The 16,840-nt window shown below is 50.0% G+C and overlaps 2 protein-coding genes across 2 annotated transcripts in view; both read left to right on the top strand.

Moving 5' to 3' along the window:
* The window catches only part of LOC122612336 (protein slit), a 53,179-nt gene extending 42,441 nt beyond the window's left edge, over positions 1-10,738 (top strand). The window contains 11 exon segments of the mRNA XM_043785880.1: positions 397-554; positions 634-787; positions 889-1,107; positions 1,387-1,458; positions 2,917-3,285; positions 3,352-3,423; positions 4,188-4,331; positions 4,396-5,920; positions 5,981-6,140; positions 6,690-6,832; positions 6,902-10,738. Of these exon segments, the coding sequence (XP_043641815.1) occupies positions 397-554; positions 634-787; positions 889-1,107; positions 1,387-1,458; positions 2,917-3,285; positions 3,352-3,423; positions 4,188-4,331; positions 4,396-5,920; positions 5,981-6,140; positions 6,690-6,832; positions 6,902-8,947 (5,062 nt within the window). The 3' untranslated portion in view covers positions 8,948-10,738.
* Positions 10,739-11,407: 669 nt separating this feature from the next.
* Positions 11,408-16,247, top strand: LOC122612567 (telomere-associated protein RIF1). Its single transcript, XM_043786275.1, has 4 exons — positions 11,408-11,633; positions 11,710-14,200; positions 14,262-14,551; positions 14,645-16,247. Exons 1-4 carry the CDS (start codon positions 11,532-11,534, stop codon positions 16,025-16,027), a joined length of 4,266 nt encoding a protein of 1,421 aa, XP_043642210.1. The 5' UTR covers positions 11,408-11,531; the 3' UTR covers positions 16,028-16,247.
* Positions 16,248-16,840: the final 593 nt, after the last annotated feature.

Below are 16,840 nucleotides of genomic sequence, written 5' to 3'. Positions count from 1 at the left end.
TATTCTTCGGGGACCTGCCTTCCTAACTCAATTGAAATACTAAAAACATTTACTACGAGTATTTGCGCAGTCCACAGGCGTTTGGCAACCCTGTCTGCCGGGAATCGCTTTTAAATAGTTGCAGAACAACAACGGCGAGCGAGGGAGAACAACAACGGAAATGTCGTAGCCACAAGGCTGGTGCACTTTTAAGACGTCTCAAGCCTCCACGGTAGCCCATCGCCCATCTTCCCTTCGGTTGCCCAGGCAACGTCTTGGTGCCCCAATACCATCCCCGCCTCAGAAGTCCTGCTGCATAACCATTTCAGCCATTCAGTCGAATGCTCAATGCTACTTTCTTTGCTTACTTTCTTTCCATTTGGGCACGCACACACTTGCACACACACCCGTACACAGACATCTGGCCAAGAATCCTTTCTTCTGCGACTGCAATCTGCGCTGGCTGGCCGACTATTTGCACAAAAATCCCATAGAGACGAGTGGAGCCCGCTGCGAGTCACCGAAGCGGATGCATCGTCGTCGGATTGAATCGCTGCGCGAGGAGAAATTCAAATGTAAGACTGCTGCTAGTGTCCTTGTACTTAACCAGCCAACTGAAGCGATCCCCCGATCCCCCCTTTCCGCATTCCGCAGGCTCCTGGGATGAATTGCGGATGAAGCTGTCCGGCGAGTGCCGCATGGACTCCGACTGTCCGGCAATGTGCCACTGCGAGGGCACCACCGTGGACTGCACAGGCCGGGGCCTGAAGGAGATTCCGCGCGACATTCCCCTGCACACAACTGAGCTGTAAGTCCACTTCCGGATTCCATGGCCCTGCATCCTGCTCTGCCACCGCCACCGCCACCGCTCGCTCACCCTAACTCGATATATATTATTTCATTTGGCAGTTTGCTCAACGACAACGAACTGGGACGCATCAGTTCCGATGGCCTCTTTGGCCGCCTGCCGCACTTGGTGAAGCTGGAGCTGAAGCGCAACCAGCTGACCGGCATCGAGCCCAACGCCTTCGAGGGTGCATCCCACATCCAGGAGCTGCAGCTGGGCGAGAACAAGATCAAGGAGATTTCGAACAAGATGTTCCTGGGACTCCACCAACTAAAAACGCTGTAAGTCTATTTAAATTGCAATGGGATTGCAAGAAATGGAGGAGGTTAAATTGGTATGTTTGTTTGTTTTGCCTTCGTTGTGTCGTATAAACACGATGTATTGACTTCCGTGCTTGAACAATAAAAGAAAAAGTCACTACCATAAAATAATCTTTAACTGCAAACATATTACAATTTAATTTCCCATTCAAGGCCGATAAAAACTTGATTACCCTCTAATTAGCGTATCCACAACCTGCAAACGAGTACCTGACATTGCGTAATCTCTTTCCGTTGCAGCAATCTGTACGACAATCAAATCTCATGCGTTATGCCCGGTTCCTTTGAGCATCTCAACTCACTGACGTCGCTGTAAGTAACCAGATACCCGGAATCCCGGAATCCCAGATTCTCTGCTTGGCAATTAAAACTGTGCCAAGTGCTCGGGATGCACTTCAATAGATAAATGATTTGGCTTAAGCATTAATTGGCCGGCGGATGGGATGGCGAGGGGCTGTGGCTCCTCGCTCGTAAAATGAGGTTAATGGTTCTGATTGTTCTCCAGTTGAACTCTTGTCTGATGTGGCTGCTCTGGCCGCACTGTCTGCTTGTGTCTGCCATGTGCTTCGTCTGCTGCCATCAAATCAGTTTTGCTTCTTCATGCCGGAGCCACCAAAAGCACAGCAAACTATTTGATATAATTCAATTGAACTTCAATTTATAGCATGGCTTTCTGCTCCTGTGTATGGGTTTCTGTCTGCACTGCTGCTGCGATAACAGATACCACTAGCTCCTCATTCTTTCCATGTGCCATGGCCATGTGCCCCATGCGCCCCATGCTCTCCGCCTTTGTTGCCTGTAAATCATCCCCCAAGCACACAAAGCCAAAAGGGAGAACACACACACTGGCATGTGTGTGCGCCTTCGATGATTTAATTAATTAAAATCGAGTTCAATGGAGAGCGCCCAAGCCAGTCAGCAGTGTAGGAGAGGCAGAGGTGCCGTGTGGTCCGCTGGGCTGCTCGCAAATTATTGTAAAATTCATTTAAGTAGCTAATAAATAGCATCAATGAAATTCATTAAGTGCTGTGCACCACATGACACCCACCACCACAGGCCGCCCACCAACCACCGCCCACCCAACTTGCCACCTTCAAAGGTGTTGCGTGAAAGGAGCCCAAAGTGTTAGTTAGCTGCCTGCGGCCTACACTCTCTGCTACACTGGCAGAAATAGTTTGAGTTGAATATCAAACGAATGAAAGAAGGACCACATACTACAGTACAATATTAATTTTTTGGCTATTAAACTATTAATTTCTCTATTGCTCCATTGGGGCTATAATCTCCCAATGAAGATTAGTATGTTCATACCATTTGTAGTGACGAAGGGGGCCACAACTTTTGGGAACATATTTAGCAATGATTTGTTTCGAGTGCAGAACTTCTAACACATGCACATGTAATAGGGAGCTGGCATAGCTGGTGGCATGACAAAGCAGAATTGCTTATTAAATTAGTCTGGACTCGGCTGCAACTTTGGAATTGCCAATGTAATTTGTGCGCCATTGTTTCACTTACTCCGCTCCTAAAGCCCCTGGTCCGCATAATTAAAGTGCCTGGCATGGATTGGCGAGGGAAAGTGGAGGGAGTGAAGGGAGCTGAGGGAGTAACATATGCTGACTATGGCACCAAATGAATACGGAATTAATTTATCAAACGGCCATGCGGCAGGGCGGGAAAATTGAATTATAAGAACCCTTTATCAACGCAGTTATCGTAATCGTTTTTTGTGGCCCATGCTGTCACATTTCTTTTGCTCCCTCCCCGCAGGAATCTCGCATCGAATCCATTCAATTGCAATTGTCATTTGGCCTGGTTCGCGGAATGGCTGCGCAAAAAATCACTGAACGGTGGAGCGGCACGTTGTGGAGCCCCGTCGAAGGTACGTGACGTGCAGATCAAGGACCTGCCCCACTCGGAATTCAAGTGCAGCAGCGAGAACAGCGAGGGCTGCCTGGGCGATGGCTACTGCCCGCCATCCTGCACCTGCACCGGCACCGTGGTCCGCTGCTCGCGCAACCAGCTCAAGGAGATACCGCGCGGCATTCCCGCCGAGACATCGGAGCTGTATCTGGAGTCCAATGAGATCGAGCAGATTCACTACGAACGCATCCGTCACCTGCGCTCCCTCACCCGACTGTGAGTATCTTTATTGTGCACCCCGAAAGACGTTTGCTTATTCGCCACTTGGCATTCCATTCGCAGGGATCTCAGCAACAACCAGATCACCATTCTCTCCAACTACACCTTCGCCAATCTGACCAAGCTGTCCACGCTGTAAGTGCAACTAGGCCTAATGACTTTTTAATTGCTCCGCCGCAGCACGGAAACCACGAAATAACAGCAAAAGCAACGCAAATCGAAGGCACAAGAGGGCTTGACACAATTCTGTGCCAATTGCATCGTTTGTCGACCTGGCCAGGCGATTGGGTGTGGGATTGGGCCATGGGCCGGTCTTTGGCCTGGTCTTTGGCTCGAGGTCTGCCCCTCTGCCCAGAAGGCAGTCGCCAGCAAAGCAATGGAAGCGCAGGCACGAAATTCATTCCGAGACGTAAAGTCGAAATCGTGACTCGTGCTTAAGCATTAGTCGTTGACGCGGACTGGGACGCCAGTTACAGTGGTTCCTAGTCGAACATTGTAGAAATAGTGGACAAAAATGGATAGTGTTCAGATAGCACTGCTATTTAAACTCGTTCCTTAACGTAAAGTCATTAAAGTTCTTAGTAACCTGTACCAGATTAGTCTCTCAACCCACATAATGATCACAGACAGTATGAATTGGATTTCCCTGTTAAACTATTCAATCGCTAAACTATATCTTGGATGCTGTTTGTCCAATATGAGCCCACTGTCGTCGCTGATGTGCTCTATCCACAATCAAAGCTTAGCCGTTATTTCTGGTGTTTCTCCTCCGTTTGCGAATGGAAAACGTTTTGCAATTACTTTCATTTCTTCATCAATTGCCGCATGTGCCTGTTTGTGACTGTGTGTTGGCCTAATGCAATTTGTAAACGTTTCTCCGGTCTTTCTGCCCTTTGCAGCATCATCTCATACAACAAGCTGCAGTGTCTGCAGCGGCATGCGTTGTCTGGCCTGAATAACCTGCGCGTGCTTTCGCTGCACGGTAACCGCATCTCGATGCTACCGGAAGGCTCCTTCGAGGACCTCAAGTCGTTGACCCACATGTGAGTAGATAGGGACAGTAGGAACCAATTTGGACAGTCCATTGAACTCTCATTTTTTGTACAGAGCGCTGGGTAGCAATCCCTTGTACTGTGACTGCGGCCTGAAGTGGTTCTCCGACTGGATCAAGCTGGACTACGTGGAGCCGGGAATTGCACGTTGCGCCGAACCGGAACAGATGAAGGATAAGCTGATCCTGTCCACTCCCTCGTCGAGCTTCGTTTGCCGCGGCCGCGTGCGCAATGATATTCTGGCCAAATGCAACGCCTGCTTCGAGCAGCCCTGCCAGAATCAGGCCCAGTGCGTGGCCCTTCCTCAGCGGGAGTACCAGTGCCTCTGCCAGCCGGGCTATCATGGCAAACACTGCGAGTTTATGATCGATGCCTGCTACGGAAATCCGTGCCGCAACAATGCCACCTGCACGGTGCTGGAGGAGGGTCGATTTAGCTGCCAGTGCGCTCCGGGCTACACAGGTGCCCGCTGCGAGACGAATATCGACGACTGCCTGGGCGAGATCAAGTGCCAGAACAATGCCACCTGCATCGACGGAGTGGAGTCGTACAAATGTGAGTGCCAGCCGGGATTCAGTGGCGAGTTCTGCGACACCAAAATCCAGTTCTGCAGTCCAGAGTTCAATCCCTGCGCGAATGGAGCCAAGTGCATGGACCACTTTACCCACTACAGCTGCGACTGCCAGGCTGGTTTCCATGGTACCAACTGCACGGACAACATTGACGACTGCCAGAACCACATGTGCCAGAACGGCGGAACGTGCGTGGACGGCATCAATGACTACCAGTGCCGCTGTCCAGACGACTATACGGGCAAGTACTGCGAAGGCCACAACATGATCTCGATGATGTATCCACAGACGTCGCCATGCCAAAACCACGAGTGCAAGCACGGTGTCTGCTTCCAACCGAACGCTCAGGGCAGCGACTACCTATGCAGATGTCATCCGGGATACACTGGAAAGTGGTGCGAGTACCTCACCAGCATCAGCTTCGTGCACAACAACTCGTTTGTGGAACTGGAGCCACTGCGTACACGTCCGGAGGCGAACGTGACGATAGTCTTCAGCAGCGCAGAGCAGAATGGAATTCTCATGTACGACGGCCAGGACGCTCACCTCGCTGTGGAGCTGTTTAATGGACGTATTCGGGTTAGCTACGATGTGGGTAATCACCCCGTGTCCACGATGTACAGTTTTGAGATGGTGGCCGATGGAAAGTACCATGCCGTGGAGCTTCTGGCCATTAAGAAGAATTTCACGCTGCGCGTGGATCGCGGATTGGCCCGCTCCATCATCAACGAGGGCTCCAATGACTACCTGAAACTCACGACGCCCATGTTCCTGGGCGGCCTACCCGTGGATCCCGCACAGCAGGCATACAAGAACTGGCAGATCCGCAACCTTACCAGCTTTAAGGGCTGCATGAAGGAGGTGTGGATCAACCACAAGCTGGTGGACTTTGGCAATGCCCAGCGCCAGCAAAAGATCACACCTGGATGTGCCCTGCTCGAAGGAGAGCAGCAAGAGGAGGAAGACGACGAGCAGGATTTCATGGACGAGACACCGCACATCAAAGAGGTGAGTTGCCTTGTAAATACCCCTAATGAGGACTTCAATAACCCATATTTCCTCTTTCAGGAGCCGGTGGATCCTTGCCTGGAGAACAAATGCCGTCGCGGCAGTCGCTGCGTGCCGAATTCCAATACCAGGGACGGCTACCAGTGCAAGTGCAAGCACGGCCAGCGCGGCCGCTACTGCGATCAAGGTGAGGGCAGCACTGAGCCCCCAACAGTCACCGGTACATACATCTATCATGCTTTTGCTACTCACAACTCACACCAGGGTGTAAACCACTTACTACTAACCATAAAAATATGACTTATAGCTGAGTGTAGCGGGCACTTAAAACATTTAAGTAGTTGACTATAAAACCGGTGTTGCGATGCAATCAGTAAAGTGCAGGGTTATGTTTTGTGTTGGTTGAGAATATGTAGTAAAAGTTAATGGGTATTTAACTTCATTTTTTTTAAAAAGGAACGTCTTATTGTAGGCTTACAATTCAACTAAAGTCAACAGAGAAGAACTCTTAAACGTTAATCATATGGTGGCACATGCTAAATATTAATCCTACACCAGCAAGCTTTAATTATTGACACATATACGCACACGCATATTCATGACATTCGCTTTTCACGCTCTCATCCATCAAAGGAACACATCACGGGGTTTTGGGGGGGAGGCGATACTGTGCACTTTGTTAGTTCTAATTATCCGACCGCAACTCACGTTGCTGCCACTGCCTTAACCCGCCGACTAATTGCGTTCTCTTGACTCTTTCCACCCACAGCGGCGTCCACCTGTCGCAAGGAGCAGGTGCGCGAGTACTACACGGAGAACGACTGTCGCTCGAGGCAGCCGTTGAAGTACGCCAAGTGCGTGGGCGGCTGCGGCAACCAGTGCTGCGCGGCCAAGATTGTGAGACGGCGCAAGGTGAGTGAATCTGCATAGAACATAGTGCCTGAACTCCAAAACTAATCAATCTCCCCGTTTTGCCAACAGGTGCGCATGGTGTGCAGCAACAACCGCAAGTACATCAAGAACTTGGACATCGTGCGCAAGTGCGGATGCACCAAGAAATGCTACTGACTGAAAGATGCGACTACCCAATTGCTCGAACGGAGCAATAGCAGCTTAGATGTTAGTTTAGGAACAGGTTTAAATCTAACTTATAGTAGTAGTAATAGTAACGATAGTCTTAGCCATAGCAATAGGGATAGCACGGATGTTAGGGGGACGAAGGATGAAGTGGAGGAGAGTGCTGACGCGGGGGAGACAACGGAGGAGGTGAGGGAGGAGAGTGATGATTACCCCACGGACGGCATGCAGTCCGATCTCTACGACGACACCATCGATGACGACGATGACGATGGTCTCGATGATGATTATGCAGATGAGGAGGATGAGGAGGAGGATCCAGAGCAGCTACCCGATCCCAAGGGTCTGGTAAGTGTGCCAGATGAAGAGGAGGACATGGGTTACGACGAGGATGACGAGCGTATCGCCATGGAGCGGCCAAGAACGGTTAGACCCAGGCCCGATGAGGAGCATTTCCTCAATGAAGAGGGCAGTGGCTTTGGCGGATTCCGATCGCGATTCCGGCCGAGCAACAGCTTCCGGGAGACTCAGCTGGAGAATATCCGCAAGAAGCTGCTCACAGAAGCCCAGGCGGCTCCGGAAGCGGCAGTTGCGGTGGCCGTGCCGAGCACTGCGATAGATCTGCGCGAGAGCAGCGGCCACTTTGCCAACGATGACGAGGATGGCGAGGACGGCGATGACGGCGTCGATGACGAGTTCGCCGACACGGGGGAGAACCAGGGGCGCGGCTTCTTTGGCTCCCAGCAGCAACAGCGCAAGAACGGTCCGTATCACCGCAAGAACGGCAACGATGCCATCAAAATCATCTCCACGCCGCTGGGCAAGGTGAGCATTGTGTACCAGCAGACGGACAAGGACCAAAGTTCGGACAAGGATGCGCAACAGCAGCAGCAAAAGAAGCCGGCGCTCACCGACTTCGATGCCCTGTCACCGGACCCCGAGAGCAGTCATCGCTTTCCGTCGCCCCACCCCAAGATTACACCTGTTCTGACGCCCGATGGCAAGGTGGCGCTGCTCTACCGCGGAGACTCGGAGAGCTCCAAGTACGAGCCCATTCGCAACCTGACGCACAAGTTTTCCGGTCAGCCGGCCAAGGAGCCAAAGCCCAAACCCGAAGACTCCTCCTCGGCGGAAGACTCTGTCTACACGGACAGCGAGGATGCCGAGGATAGTAAAAGTGACTCGAGTGCTGGGAAGTCGCCACCAGTGGCCAGCACGCCCAAGCCACTGCAGCCAGAGATTCTAGAGCCTCCAGATAATGTCCAGCCAGGAGGGTCCTTTATAATTCGGCCCACCTCCGACTCGCTTCTGCCGATGATCAACAGGCCACTGTCCGAGGTTCTAGGGATCAAGAAGAACCAGTTCCAGGAGACGCGAGTGCGCGACCAATTGCCCACGCAACAGCCTCCGCCTCCAATGCCGGAGGCCACGTCCCGCAGTCCCGCTTCCGGACATCAGTTCCTAGCCAAGGTGAACCTGGCTGAGTTCCCGACATCCGGAAGGACGCTCCAGACGCCGCTGATCCCCAACACCCACGACTTTGACTTCAGCCGTGACAACACGATGCTGGACGAGCGGTCGCGGGTGCGTGAGTTGGAAAAGCAGCGGGAGCGGGACAAGGAGCACAATGAGGCCACCAGCAAGGGAGCCACCGAGGCGCATACTATAGCCAACGAGCAGCTGCTCTCCAAGACGGAGGTCATCAATCTGGCCATTGTGCCACAGTTTGACGAGGACTTGGAGCGGCTACAGCGGCTGCAGGAGAATGGTGGTCGGCGCCACCACAGGGCGCGGCATCGTCATCGGCAACAGTCGGAGGAGGAACTGTCTGGCATCCATTGCATCATGCAGGTCATGATGGGCGTGGCCGCCGTGTCGACGGTCTTCGGCATGCTGGGCACCTTCTTCAAGCAACGCATCCTCGATCAGCTGCGCATGATGCACTGGTAGTACAACAAGGGGGATTCGATGTTCGGTGTCGAATGCCCCACATCCCCCCACCCCAACCCCGTTTCCTGCATCGTCATGATCATCATCCAGTCTATGGAGGCTAGCTGCCTTCGGGATGCGAGGTCCTTCTTCTACTACTAGCACTCATATACTCGATTATATACTCGTACTCGTACTCGTACCATATGCCATATATTAATCGCATAATCAATGTAACACAGCGGCATCGATTTGCTTTCGTCCCTTTCCGCTTCCCTATATATATTTATATATATACATTTATATATCTATCTTATCCTTCGGCATTGTGCCTGCAAATGCGGACACTTCCTTGCTACACATGTATTCTATATATTCGCATATATCAATTTACTAGTGCAAGCTACCCAGGCGATGTACATAATAACAGAACCATAATACGGCGATCGATCGATCCGGATATCTATGTATTTATGTGAGACGCAACTGTAGCCCCTGCCAACTCCGCCGGAAATTAGCTGACCCACGTCACTTCTTCCCCGTTCCTTCTTTCGCACGTCGTGTGCCCTTTTCCTTTTCCCACCCGCAGGACATTCAATCACATCAGCGTATACAAGCTTTAAGCAAGTCATTGCATGTGCCACGCCCCCTCGAACTGAACGCCCAACCCGCCCAGCATGAGCCCCGCAGAAAATACATTCCCTCCATCCCCCCACCATCCGTCATCCGTCAACCGCCAGAGGAACCAGTCGAGGAACTCGGAAATTGAACGTAGAACAGATTCCTTTTGTAGATAGAAAACGAAACAGTTGTTGGGAGATGGTAACCAGATGAATGTCGCATGACAAACGATACATAATGATAAACTAAACTAAAGTTCTAAACAAAAACACAGTAAATTCGCACAGAAGCGCACGCATTACAAAATACAAACCTGCAACGGTCGTTTTAAACGCTCCGTTCAGGGGTCTCAAAGAAACGAGTAAACGATAATAAGTGCATAACGAAAACCTTCTTTAGTCTAAGTTGCTCAAAGGATAAAGTATTTTGATAGAACCAGAACGGATCGAGAAACAAACCAATAAACCACAAAGAATCGAATCCAATCGAATCGAATCGTAACGAAACAAAGGCCCCCAAACGTGTAACGAATTTCCAACAAATTGTTGCAAGTGTTTTCCTAGAGTTAGTCCTAATTAAACTAAATGTGTGCAAATCGAAGCGTAACTAATATTACAATTAATCTAAACTAATTGAGGAAACAAAAACCTAAACATAAATCGGATAACAACATCTAAGCTGGGTAGTCGCATGTAAATCTCTAACAATTAACAATTACCGACCTAAGTTAGACCTAAAGACCTAAATCGAAAGAAAATCGAATCGCATTTAAAGAAATCTACATAATAATAATAATTTATACTAATCTATATATACTTATATGTATGCTGTATGTATGTATGACCCTATATGTATATGTAAAATGTTTTTGACTATTTTTCACTATTTATATTCATATATATTATATATGCATATACGATACATGTGTAATAGCCCCTTTCGGTCATTTTAGTTGTCTTTTATATATATTTAATACGTGTATTATTTTTATTAATTATTCAAGTATAACTATGCGCACCAATTACACGCATACTTTATGTATAACCTATTGACAAATATATATATATATATTATGTGTAATAGCTGTTGCTAAACCAAGTTTAATTATCAGTTTTTTATTTTCCCTTTTTCCGGCGAAGCTTTCGACGGTTCACAGCCGCAAAATTGTGTTCAGCTAATTAATTAGGAACAGAACGTGTCCCGAGCAATAATGGGGGAAATGACAATTATAATATTCATTTCTGTGTGTAACAATTATTTCCTAATAAAATTGACAAAGAAAAATGTTTAAAATTAATTGAGTTTGTGTTTTTTACATACGTCAGTTAAAATAGCGAACATAAAAGGCGTAGATAATGGATTATTTTAAGTATCTTCTCAAATTACGTTCGAATACGTAATTAAAGAGTAAGCAGAGGTTTGGGTTTAAAAATCCATAGTTTAAAAATCCATTATCAAATTGAGGGTATCTAGTTTCAATGTTCTTATGAAATGGGAAACCTTAAACGGGGGAAAATGGTTTCGGAGGGCGGAACTTGAGATCTAAAGGACCATTTTGCTTTTTAGATTTGGGATAATATTATACAAAAAAATAACTTACCTGTTGATACATTCTGAATTTTAATTTAAATAAATAGTTTTGATTCCACTTGTTGAAATGAGAGCAAACCAGAAGAGAGCAAAGATTTTAGTAATGGCCTGCATTTGTGATTTTCCCGGGATTTAAAATTTAAATTATGTTCAACTTCCGGTGCTGCAGAAGTCTGGCAACTCTGTGTCTGCCTCTTTTGTATTTTTTGGTATTAAAACTGTAGTCGCCGATAAGTTATCGATAACACGTCGCCCTGCTTTTGCCATCCCTAGCCAAGGCAGTTCGCGCGCTTTTTTCTTCAACAGTCTTTAAACTGCGGGAAAAAAACTTGTGGCGTTCGCAAGCGGAAGAAAGAAATATAAATAAAAGAGCATATTAACCCGCGTACAAGCCATGGATATCGACTTCGGCGCGGAGGCGGGCCAGTCCTACCGCACGGTGCAGCTCTCCGCGAAAGAGGTGCTCGCCGCTGGCCGCCGTCAGCATTATTGCAACGTAAGTAGGCCACCCAATTGCAGAGCCATGTATGTATCTTACTAGAGCCCCCCTCCATTTCCATGTGCCCCAACAGATGATCGACCTGTTGGCGAGCAGCTGCAAGAGTTCCGGTTTGATAGCCACTTCCTTCACGGACGACGAACTGGTGGAGTTCTGGCTGGGTGATATCCTGCCGCTTATGTTCGATGAGGACCGCAAGATCCAGGACTGTGCCGTGGCAGCTCTAGCGGAGGCATTGGTGGCTCTCGACGTGTCCGTTATCCACTCGGCCAGATGCTGGCCCCTGATCCGCACTGAGTTCGTCAACAAATACACCACAATCATTGGTGAGATGCGCGATGCTAAGAACTCCAACTGGCACAAGATTTGGACGCTGCTGGTACAGATCATGGACGAGGATCTGCTCCGGGGCTGTGTATATATCAACAAATTCTTGGCTCTGGTTGAGTTGGGCTTCCGTAACCCAGACAATGGTGTTCGTTCGGAGGCATTTCTTTGCTGGCGCGTGCTCATCAAGATCTTTGCCGCCTACGACGAACTCACATCCGTGAAGAGGCTTCGTTTGCTGCTGATCCCCCTGCGTACCTCACAATCGCGATCCTCCCACGTGAGTGGCATCAAGTTGCGAGTGTGGTGGTATCTGCTCACCTGCCTCGACCAGGAGATAACAAAGTCTTTCGACAGTGCCGTCGAGCACTTTCTGGCTTTTATGTTGGGCGGAGGTCCACGAAATCTGCCCACGGGTCTGGCCCACAACTACCAGACGGCTCGAGAGTTGGCCCTGCCCTGCCTTGTGGCCCTTTGGGGCGTGGAGCCCAGTGAACCGTTGCAGCGTCTGTTCAAAGAGCTACGCTTGGAGACCTTGCTCCAGCCCTCGCCTCTGATGAGCGCAGAGGTACTGCAACAGCACTGGAAGCCACTTTTGGGCGCCGCCGTTTCTGGATTGAAGTTACTTAGCGAGAACGATGCCACAGAAGCAGAACAGCTCCTGTTGCAGCTGCTCGTACGCAATCTGTGCCTCGCCATGTTTCGCTTGGCAGTAGCTCCCTTCAATGTGGCGTGCTGCAGTGAAATCGAGAAAATCCTGCAGTCTGAAGATAACTCCGGAGGCCGAGTTGTACGCGCTCTGTTCAATACCATAGCCGCAGATAACTTGGTAATGGTGCGTGTGGCTGGAAGCGACCAGCTCGATGTTCTGGAGGCCTACTTGAAACTTGTCCTGAAGTCCAAGACAGAAGTTCCCGCAGCCATTCTGCAGCGGAGTATCGCTTGCATTTTCGCAGTCGACCGTATTGAGGCGAGCAATCAGAACGAGTTCCGGATGCTGGGCTCTTTCGCCGAGTTTCTGATGCAGAACAACGACGAAGAGGACTTTGAGGGATTCGCAGTCAAGCTACAGGTGTGGCGACAGGTGTCGCAGGCGTTGTCCAACTATCTGCGAAACAATGCGCTGGAATACCGCGTGGCACACAACGCTTCCCTTCTGGACACTTGGCTTTTATGGCCACTTCAGACACTGGCTGCCTTTGCGGGACGACGTGCTAGCAACTCCTTCGATGTCTCATTTTGCGATCAGTGGCGCCAACTGGTTAACGCAGGACAAAACGCGCCGGGCAGGAAGAAGTTCTTGGCGGACCTGAAAGGCACACTTACAGACCTTCTTAAGAGCAAAGACGAACCGCACTTTGCTGAGCTCTTCGATGCTTATGTGACCTCCGTAATCAAGCTTGGACTCTGTAAGGACGCACCATTGTATAAGGACGTCTTTGGCCTTCTTCAAACCATCTTCGAGCAGCCCACCTCCCAGAAGACGCTCGAAGCCTGTTTAAACACCCTCCGCAACCTGGTGGTGGAGTTGCGCCAAAACGAACTCATGGTAGTGTTCGATTCATTGAAACCAACTTTGTCCTCTGGCATCCAGTGCTGGAATAAGTTGAAGTGCGAAGGAGGCTTCTTGGAGGAGTGGAAGCGGGGAATTCAAGAAAAGTTTCGCAAGTTGCCCATGAAGACTATGGCAAATCAGCTCAAGGAACTCTTTAAGGGAGATGACCTATTCGTGATCATCCCATCAGTGTGGAGTCTGAACCCAGAAAAGCTGACGGATCGTCAAAAGGAGCGCTTCGCTGAGAAGTCGGACATTCCAGCATTGTACAATGATATGTCGCAGTCCCAGGACTCGGCATCCATAAAGCCCTGGACCCCTAAGAAGGTAGTTATCGCAAAGAGCAAACAGGGTGAACTGGCCCTAACGGGAAAGGATGACAACGATGAGGTGGTCGACATAACGGCAAGCGAGGAATCTGAGAAGGAACCAGTGAGAGTTGAGGTAATTACACCCATCCGAAAGAAACCTGGACGCAAGTCCCAGGCTCAAAAAGATGAGGAGGCCGCTGCCAGGGCCGCAACTCTTGCCGAGGAGCCGCCAAAGCGTCAGACGCGAACACGGGCGGCTCAAAAGGACACGGAACAGGCGGCACAGCAAGCACAACCACAGCCAGCGCCTGAACGCCAGCTCAGATCGCCAAAGAAATTGCCACCGCCTCCGGTCGTACAATCTACAGCAGGTAAGGGCAACAAGTGACAGGTGGGCTAAGGATGTTAATCCCAACACTTGAATTCTTGCAGCTGCCGGTAAGCAGACAAAGGTTGCAAAACCCACCCCCGTTGTGGTAATTGCGCAGAGCGAGGACCTCTTCCCGGAAGTCGCAGCTGAGCCGGAGCCTCAGCCAGAACAGGTTAAGAAACCCGACCCTGTTCCTGAAACAACAACTCAACTGACTCCGCCTGATGTGCCCTTGGAAGCTGTACCCTCTACCCAACTGCCGGGAGCCAGCGGCGATCCTGCCCCCTCAGCGGCTGCTGTGGCTGCCGGGGAAACGTCGCCAAAGAAGTCCGGCACACGAATATGCAACTTGGTAAGCATATTAGATCGCATTCGAATCTGTAAACTGTTTCCACTTGATAACAATGTTATATTAACGTATATGTATTGCGCCTTCTTTTCGCAGAGCTCGCCACCTGATCGCAAGCAGACAAACAACTCCACGAGTCCAACGCTGCGGCCCAAGCCCACGGGACATCTGACTGGACGCGGTGCTCAGCTGATCAACATGATCCGCAACAAGAAGCTGGACGCTGCATCCGGCTCGCCGTATGCGTGCATGTCTACATCGCGCCTGGTCCACCAAGTGACGCCGGCCCGTGTCCAGGATCGCGCCGAGCAGGTGTCCACGCCCACCAGCGAGCTCAACGAGCTGACGGGCACGGATCAGACTTCCACGCCGATTCAAGCACCTCCCTCCAAGGATCTGCTGGTGTTTTCCAAACGACTGCCATCCCCATCGGCCAGTCCTTCGGTGAGCATCCTGAAGCGCAAGCTGCGATGCGAAAGTCTCGATGATGTTACTCTCGACTCGCCGGCCCTAAAGCGAAAGCGGGTTAGCTTCCACGACCCCCCGGTGTCCGTCACCAAGGAGTACCTACGGGATGCTGAGGAGACGCGCAGCAGCTTGAAAACCAAGCGCTGCCTGCTCATGGACAAGGTGGCCCAGACCACCGAGATGCGCCAGGCGCTGAGAAGACGCGGTCGATTGGACAGCATAATCGAGATAGAGCGTTTCGCCAGCGAGCAGACGGCCAGAACAGCGACGACGGACAAGAGCCTGGACAAGTCCACTGGCGAAGTTCCCGAGGAGGATGCCTTCACCAGCCTAAAGTGGAACGACACAGGAAATGCGCACAACATCAGCATGAGTGAAGAGCCCGTTAAGGCGATGGAAGTGGAGTCTGAACCCGAGCCAGCTGGTCAGGATCTAGCCATCATCGATCCAGAGGCCGCTCTTGATCTGGTGGTGGAGCAATTGCCGCTGGAGTCGGTTTTGCAGCGCTACTTTGACAAGAACCCGCTGAAGAGCGCCGGCACATTGTCCAAGTTTCTGTCCGCTCAAATGGGAGCAAACGAAAAACTCAAGACAAACGTGCTGGAGACTCTGTCGGAGAACCACTCCAAGGACTTCCTCGATCACGCTGTGCGAGAGAATCTGTCGTCGGTGGTGTGCGACCGCCTGAACCCGAACTCCGTGCTGGAGTACGTATGCGCCAAGTCGAAGATCAGCAACAGTTGCCGCAACGGGCTGCTGGCCCAGGTACCCGAAATTCTCAAAAGCGGCCCGCGCTCCGATGCTGAGCGACTGGCCTTCGTGCAACAGCTGATGGTGCAGTGCAGCCCCGGTGACGACCTGCTCCTCGATCTCATTGACCTTCTGATGCGTACGCGTCGTGAGCGGAACAGCAGCACCACCTCCACCCACCTATCCAAGGGCGTTGTATCCGCCGTAGGAAGCCCTGACAACGTGGCCGAGACCGCGGCCGACTCCTCGTCGAACTTGTGAATTGGACCTGACTTGAAATTACAAATGAAATATTACGCACGTGGCCATTGCCATCGATTAAGTATGGAGGTACGATTGTAACTAGTTGGTTCTAGATAGTTAAGTTTAAACTGCATTATGTTTAAGATATATATTATGCCCGTTGGTGTATTATGTTTCGGCTGCAAGAACTTGCTTCGTATTTTTACAATAAATTCAATATTTTATTATTATATAAATAGATTGATGGCGTTTTAGGTAACAAGATAATGGATCTGCAAATAGAAGGCGAACTTATTGTTTGAAGTGCAGCGATCATAATTCGAATTCTATCGCTCGAAAGCGATGACTAAAGTCTGATAAGAAAACCGCATGACAAGTGGAACTCGCAATGAGTTAAATTAATCTATAAATGTCTGGGAGTTACTCAAAAGTCCAACGTGCAGACATGTATCTCACAACGTAATCGATTACCATAAAAACGCAGCTAATCTAATCTTCTCCATGTTTGTGTTAATGTGTCGATATGACAATAATGACTAGACAGCTACTTTTCCCGCCAGGCAGATAAATAATTAGGATGATTTGTGATAAATTAGGGAGTTGTGTTTAGCGAGTTCAATGAGTGTACGAGTCATTGATAACATTTTGTTTCGGTAATCATGATGCAAATGAATCGCATACTCCCAGTGATAAAGTGGCGCGGTTTCCAAATGATTGATAGAATGTAAGTATTATTGGTAAAATACATTAGAGGTAATCAGATTTCCTTTTGGCATAGGGCATCACAAAGTCGTTGAGCTCCGCTTTATTGGTGCCTGTGATTATGCTGGA

Source organism: Drosophila teissieri, chromosome 2R, assembly GCF_016746235.2.
Source record: "Drosophila teissieri strain GT53w chromosome 2R, Prin_Dtei_1.1, whole genome shotgun sequence".
NCBI classification, from domain to species: Eukaryota; Metazoa; Arthropoda; class Insecta; order Diptera; family Drosophilidae; genus Drosophila; species Drosophila teissieri.
Note: the sequence above shows the minus strand (reverse complement) of the source record. Positions and strands in the feature narration are given on the sequence as shown.

Excerpts from the sequence above, each read along its gene's own strand:
- LOC122612567 (XM_043786275.1), top strand. The coding sequence starts at position 11,532 with ATGGATATCGACTTCGGCGCGGAGGCGGGCCAGTCCTACCGCACGGTG. Across the intron at positions 11,634-11,709 it reads GCCGTCAGCATTATTGCAAC|ATGATCGACCTGTTGGCGAG; the intron begins GTAAGTAGGCCA and ends GTGCCCCAACAG. Across the intron at positions 14,552-14,644 it reads GCACACGAATATGCAACTTG|AGCTCGCCACCTGATCGCAA; the intron begins GTAAGCATATTA and ends TTCTTTTCGCAG.